Source organism: Etheostoma spectabile, chromosome 6 (assembly GCF_008692095.1).
Source record: "Etheostoma spectabile isolate EspeVRDwgs_2016 chromosome 6, UIUC_Espe_1.0, whole genome shotgun sequence".
Taxonomy (NCBI): domain Eukaryota; kingdom Metazoa; phylum Chordata; class Actinopteri; order Perciformes; family Percidae; genus Etheostoma; species Etheostoma spectabile.
This window is the reverse complement of record NC_045738.1, coordinates 15,944,271-15,950,993: the sequence shown is the minus strand read 5'-3', so window position 1 is coordinate 15,950,993 and position 6,723 is coordinate 15,944,271. Positions and strand designations below refer to the sequence as shown.

Sequence of the window (6,723 nt, the reverse complement as noted above, 5' to 3'; positions counted from 1 at the left end):
AGATAGATAGATAGATAGATAGATAGATAGATGAGCACGTATCTGTTGCACAGGGGGACATGTTTCTTCCTTACCATGAACACGGGAACCTTGGTTTATTTTGAGTCAATCCACATACGAGTCAGACCCACATGTCTCTAATTATGCTGTATGTATGTCTGTCTTTTTTTTTTTTCCTTCCTTTGAGTGTAAATATGACTCTGCCATTAGTATGTTGGAATGTTTTTACATATTTTTATTTCAATAGTTCTAATACTAATACAGTATTTCTGCTGTAATTTTGTAACATATTGTATATAAAATATTTTTTTTAAATTTCAGTGACCAAATTAATCAGCAGCAGGCCGTGGACAATACAGCCTAAAGTGAAACCCACTACAGCCCCGAAGAGAAGGACAGTCCCCCCCACAACAATAACTACAGCAGCAGCAGCAGCAGCAGCAGCACCACAACTAGAGAGGACCAGGGACGTGACTAAATGGAGGATGACTTCACAGCCTGAAGTGATAGCAGGGACTCTGATGGGTAAGGTGGAGAACACAGGGAAGGAGTTGGAGGGGCTAGTTGGAGGTGAAGGAGTGACATGGGTTGAGATGGGAGGTGAGGAGAAGCGGGTGAAAGGCTCTGCTGTTGTGGTGGAGGAGGTCACACAACCTCACACAATATTTGAAGACATTTTTGATTTTGACAAATAAAGCTGACGTTTGTACAGTGATACGTTTCAGTCAGGGTGGCTCATTACACGACTTAACAATCTTATGATCTAGTGGTCAATGTAAATATTTTTTAATGTATTACACATTTTAGACAGTGGTTGTTGGACTAACTGTGGTACTAGAAACTGACCTTTTAATTGTTAAACTTATATCAATCGTCTCTTTAAAAGAATAGTTTAATCTTTTGGTGAAATAAGTTTAACTTGGACCAAGTTAGCTGTTTTAAGTTGTGCAAAGCTAACCTGCTGCTGGCTGTACCTTTTTTAATATTACCAAATATAGTATTAATCTTCGCTTCTAACTCTCGGCAGGAAAGTGAAAAACCGCAAAATTTTAAAAGCATTTTGTCAGTTAGTAAAAAGACACAACAAACTCAAAGTCAATATCCCAAAATCCCATACATAATTTGTAAATGATAAACTCTCCGGAGCCAGTTTTCAGATACAAGGATTTATTAGCTTTACATCTTGAGTAAATGTTATATTGCTATGTAACCACCATTCTGTACAATTTCTCTTTTACAAATGTCAGGTCATTAAATGTGATAACTGCAGTTTTGAAAATGGTAAACTGTTTCAAAACCAGTATGCTACTTACACAGGTAAAGGTTATGCCTTTGGTCTTTACAACAGTTACAAATCAAACGAGGTACTTACAAAATAAACTTGGTTTTCATAATATCTGAATAACTGTTAATACAGTGTCATCAGTATATTCATAAAAAATCTTGGCAAGAGTACAATACAAATCCTTTCCATTCATCACAGTTAATTTACCCTCATGTTTTTTTTGTTTTTGTTTTTTTAAAGAAGGAATGTGACAAAGATGACATGATCATAATGCCCCTATAAAACAGACCGAAGCGTCATATAACCTTCAATACAGACAGGGTTCAGCTCAGGTGCATCCTGGATGGAGTGAATGTGTTTTCTTACGCGTTTGGGTTCCTCTCTATCCCGTTGTCCCAGCTGTGAACTGCATCGTCCTCAGTAGTACGAGCTCAGGTGGGAGTGGGTGGCGGGATGTCTGGTCATGGCTGACCCAGGATAGATGGGGCTGTTGGGTGAGTTCCAGTACGGTGACGGTGGGCTGAAAAAGTTGCCGGGGGAGACGGGCATAGGTGCAGGATGGCCGGCCATGTAGTTCATTTTGGGCTGGTGGCTGTGGTAGGGCTGGACGTAAGACATCTCCGTCTGGTACTTAACAATCCCCCCTTCCGCTGCGTGATTCTGGTGTGCCTGCGAGATGCCTTGGAAGTCAAACTTGTAGGCGTAGCGCTTGCCATGCACCTTAGTCATGATGTTCTTGTCGTAGTAGTAGCGCAGAGCGCGGCTCAGTTTGTCGTAGTTCATGTTGGGCTTGCTCTTGCGCTCGCCCCAGCGTTTGGCCACCTCGTCCGGGTCGGTCATTTTGAACTCGCCGTTGGTGCCCTCCCAGGTGATGATGCTGGCGTTGTTGCTGTCGGACAGCAGCTCCAGCAGAAACTGCCACAGCTGGATCTGCCCTGAACCTGGAGACATGAGGAACAGTTGAGGAATTGGGTACCGACTTAAGTTGGTTGGTTACACAAAGAAGACAGAATTTACACAATTACCAGTAGTAGCTGTGTAAAATGTTTGCGTCTAAGCATCTTTATTCATTCACTGGTAACATTTGAACATTTTGGAGGCGGTAATCGTCTTATGTAGAGTTCAAGCTACGAGCACCTGGTAGCCTTAAAAAATAGCGTGTCTTGAGTAAAGCAACTAAAACAAAGCTTTAAACTCCACTTGATGTATTTAGTTATTCCAGAACCTTGGACAGCTCCTCAGTTTTTCTCCTAAAGTACTGAGGAGTTCTGTTGTGGACAGGTTTCTTTCTTACATATATAACATCTCAATCAGCTTATTTTTTTCTACCAAATGTGACCTTTTCACTGTGTGGCTTGGAGAACGTGACAAGACATCGGGGCAGAAACCTACCCACAGGCCTGTGAGCGCTGGGGTCAGGGAGCTTGTATGGACTTTGTTTGCCTGTTCGGTTCTTGGATGTGCTGAGGGCTTGGCCTTCTGTGAGGAAACAGCATGGCAAACAGTCATTTTGGTGAGAGGGATGCCAGATTTTGTCTCAGTGCAAGCGTGATGCAATTCTGCTGACACAACAAGTGTTGCTTGATGTTTAATCCATTTTGGAAAATAAGTGCATGTGTTGCAGCCCTTGCTTGCTTTTCTCTTATGTTGCCAAAGCAGACAGTGTAAAGGCCTCATTTGCGTCATCCTTGCTGGTTTATCTGGTGGTTTAGATTCTTACCTGGGTTGGCTAGTCGACTGCTAATGGGCCCTAATGTCTGATATGGGTCTGTAAAGAAGAAAAAGAAAAAATGATTTTTACATATTCTTGTAGATTTTTAGAAGTGCCTTCAAGATTAGATTCAACATGCATTATAATTTAATGTATCTGGTGTTCCAGTACAACAAGTGTTCATTTTGATTCAAATATTTAAATCTCAGCCCACATTTCTGTTTTGTGCAGTGATTTCAAACAGGTCAGGTGCTCAGAAATATCAACTCTGAACCTGCGGTGTTAGCCCATAGCAGACCTTCCCTTTGCTCACAGCTTAACCTTGACAGAACACCACGGTGATGTTCAGCCTGCTTGCATCTTCTTTTCTTTTTTTGAAACACAAAATGACCTGTTTTTAGCAATTGTTGCTGTAGCTTCTGCTTTGACTAAAAAGGTTTTGTCACTCTGATGGGTTAAGTCAAAGTAAAATGCTGGCAGCCTGGCTCTAGGGATGGCAATTTCAGTTTGTCAGTCCATGACATTTTCCCCAGAGGATGAATCTCTCTGGCTTTGGTAATCCCCTGACTTTTCCTCTAGCGCCACTATAGACATTCATGTTTACTGGATGAATTGTAACAACTTTGGTGGTCCCTTATCTTTTCATTTAAACCATAATTATCACATGGTTTATGATTAAATACCCCGAAACCTAATGACATTCCCATCACCCTCAGAGAGCAGGTAGCATGGCTGTGTACACCTAGTCTTGTTTACATATCTCCTCTATTTGAACCAGTCTTTGGAAACATTGGGAGCTTGACTGGAATCTCAAAGCTCCTAAACTTTGAGAAATTTCCAGCACTGTGTGAGATTGTAGGGATTGACCTGCTTTTAAAGGTCCGTGTTTATTGAATATGCAAATATTTGGGGCTTTCATACCTTGTACAATTCTTGGAGGAGGCTCTGTAACTCTTGAGGTGTGTTGATGCTCCATGGAGGGACCTACAAATCCAAAATACAGTAATTTATGTAAGATACTTTCATCAGCTGTGGCTAAAAGTCAATTTCTATCTAAAATTAAGTTGCTCATGCATGAAAAATGTGTCATGATCATTAATTTCATAAAATTCTCATTTCTGTTGTCATACCTTTTGGCACTGCACTCATGGTGTTTGCAGGCCAGCTGTTCCTGCAGCTGATCTCATCAAAACTGCTCTCTGCACACGCAAACAAAAAACAACCAGGATGAGACTAGACTTTGACTGGCGCGTGGCATTAAAAGGCTTTGTAGTGGACAGACGGACAGTTTGGCTATAGTGGGAAGGAAGTCAGTAAATGGAGACCAAGAAGATAAGAGTTTGGAAGTCTGAAGATGACCCAATGTTTCTTTTGTTCAGGCCACCCCTGTCCCCACAAGATTGTGAATTGGGTCCCAGGAGCAGGACCCATACTCCCCAGTTCCTGTGCCAGTGCAGCTGTTTCCTGTCTGAAACTGGCTGTTGAGTCGTCAAAGTTTTGTCAACTGAGGCCAGCTTTGTGCCAATGAACGTTTTTGACTCTTGAAACTATGTAACATGGTTCTGAAACTTAACACATTATTTTTAAATCCCTATATCATTCATGTACTTTGCTCTTTTGTGACCCCAAATTTAGAGCTTTGTCTCACACCCAGAAATGTTTGATTAGTGAATAACGGTGGCAATGAAACCTAAAAAGCTGAAAGGAAACTGTTTGCTTAAAACAAATAGATTGTTGTTATGTATTTAAATCATGCTGAGTAAGGTGTTAAAGTCCATAACAGAAAAAGCGACTTCTTCACCTTTTTGGGGGCACGTCATGTATCACATAATGAGGAGTGGAAGAAATACTGTCAAGTGAAAGAACCAAACCTTTGAGAGTGGATGATCTCACCTGCTTTCACCTGTAGTCTGGGTTGTTGTTGTGGTGGTGGTGTGGTGTTGGTGGGAGTTGTGGAGTAGGAGAATGTAGGGCTACCTGAAGCAAAGACAAAAAAGTCCTGGTTATATTTTAACATGTCTGCGACGGAAATCAGTCTTCCTAGAGTAAAATTTGAGTGGCATGAATAGTGTGTGTGTATATATAATATATATATATATATATATATATATATATATATATATATATATATATCTCTTTTGAGGTGTTGCTGTAGTACTGGATCAAATTATATCGTAAGATATTGCTATCCTTTTATCCATCCCTTGTATGTTGCAATGTTCAGTTGAAAGAACATGGTGACTGTTTCTTTAGGTGCATTTGTAACACTGATTTGCAGAAGCAACAACACAGCAGAATTATGTAATGGGGCAAGTATCAGAAATCATGACAACATGTATGCCAAATACAGGAAACTTGCGATAGTAAAGAGGAACAGAGGTCACTTACTGAAGACAGGAAAATTAAGTTAAGAACATGGCAAGACTTCAGCCTCAAATGACGTCATGCTCTTTCAGCCTTAACAGAAAACATTAAAATAGGTACCCTTGTGCTGCAAGGTGTTTCTATTATATGGTCCACATCCTTTTTATTGACCTTTTTTATACCAGTCTAAAAATTAAACAAATTTACGTGCAGAAAGATTTTTGGGGCAATTTTGATTTTTCTAAATAGATTAATCAAGTGTGTGTCTAGTTTAAGAAAATTGTGAAAATACCCGTCACTACTTACATTAAAAAAATAAAAATAAAAATCTAACAATCTAACTCCCTTACAGTTTTGTAATTTATCAAAAATTTTAACCTTCATTTCCTGGATAGCTCAGTTAGTAGATCGGGTGCCCGTATATAGAGGTTTACTTGTCGAGGCCCCGGGTCAGGGTTCAACTCAGACCTGCGGCCATGTCATCCCCCCCCCCCCCCTCCCTTTCATGTCTTCAGCTGTCCTGTCAAAATAAAGGCCTAAAAAGCCCGACAAATCTTTAAAAAAATATCCATTTACTAGTCTGTTAATTGTCAAACCACTTCAGCATTACATATCTTTTAGATTTTATTCCTGGTCCTGCTTACGTGCAGGTAAAGTGTTCAGTCAAACTTTTTTTTTAATTTTTACATTGTTGATATAATCGGCCAAGGAGATCCGAGCAATGTTATCAGCAGGAGAAGGAAAGATATCTCAGACACGAGGCAAGCCTTACTCTGCCGGAGGTAATTTAGATGCGAGAGCAGGATGTCTGCGTTGTAGGCAGATGTGAGACGCATCATGTCATCCTTGGTCATCTTGCATAGTGCCTTGCCATCCAGCGCTTGGAATAGCATGACGTCCACCTCCTCCAGGACGTACTCCTTGATGGCCCAGTCCAGCCACTGCCGCACATGGTCCTGTGTCCACACCTCTGGATCTGCCATCAGAAGCACGAACATTATCAGAAAAATACTCTGACTTAAAACTGTGTCTCACTTTGCTGGTAAATTATCATAAAAAACTTCAAACTTGTATAATTTACATAAATACATTTCCAGAGCAAATTGTTGAAGTCCACCTCCACTCAAAATGTGTTGTGCTAATTGTTTTGTCGCCTTCACTGCACAGAATGATTTATGTGCAGAGTTTGACTCTGGAACGTTCATCCCCTGGAAGAGAAGTCTCTCATCTTAAATCTCAGTTTAAAGGAACACACCACTGTTTGAAATTGGGCTTATCACGGTCTCCCCCAGCTGTACATAGGTGGGTGGCGGGTCAATGCAATTTGTCCCAGTGCATGCATTGTTTTAGTCCGGTGCAACAC

General features: G+C 40.8%; 2 protein-coding genes across 6 annotated transcripts in view; one reads left to right on the top strand and one right to left on the bottom strand.

The window, feature by feature from the left end:
- zp3d.2 (zona pellucida glycoprotein 3d tandem duplicate 2) overlaps positions 1-776 on the top strand; it is a 4,548-nt gene extending 3,772 nt beyond the window's left edge. Inside the window, exon 8 of one of the 2 annotated variants that reach the window (XM_032518551.1) lies at positions 322-776. In XM_032518551.1, coding sequence (XP_032374442.1) covers positions 322-695 — 374 coding nt within the window. In that variant the 3' untranslated portion in view covers positions 696-776. The remainder of the gene's footprint in view (positions 1-321) is intronic. The other variant, XM_032518550.1, reaches the window with a different exon arrangement.
- A 374-nt stretch (positions 777-1,150) lies between these two features.
- fli1rs (Fli-1 proto-oncogene, ETS transcription factor-related sequence) overlaps positions 1,151-6,723 on the bottom strand; it is a 16,936-nt gene continuing 11,363 nt past the window's right edge. For 2 of the 4 annotated variants that reach the window (XM_032518552.1, XM_032518553.1), the window contains exons 4-10: positions 6,133-6,336; positions 4,890-4,973; positions 4,127-4,195; positions 3,918-3,980; positions 3,006-3,053; positions 2,678-2,764; positions 1,151-2,226 (exon numbers count right to left, since the gene is read on the bottom strand). In XM_032518552.1, the coding sequence (XP_032374443.1) occupies positions 1,703-2,226; positions 2,678-2,764; positions 3,006-3,053; positions 3,918-3,980; positions 4,127-4,195; positions 4,890-4,973; positions 6,133-6,336 (1,079 nt within the window). In that variant the 3' untranslated portion in view covers positions 1,151-1,702. The remainder of the gene's footprint in view (positions 2,227-2,677; positions 2,765-3,005; positions 3,054-3,917; positions 3,981-4,126; positions 4,196-4,889; positions 4,974-6,132; positions 6,337-6,723) is intronic. The other 2 variants (XM_032518554.1, XM_032518555.1) reach the window with 2 other exon arrangements.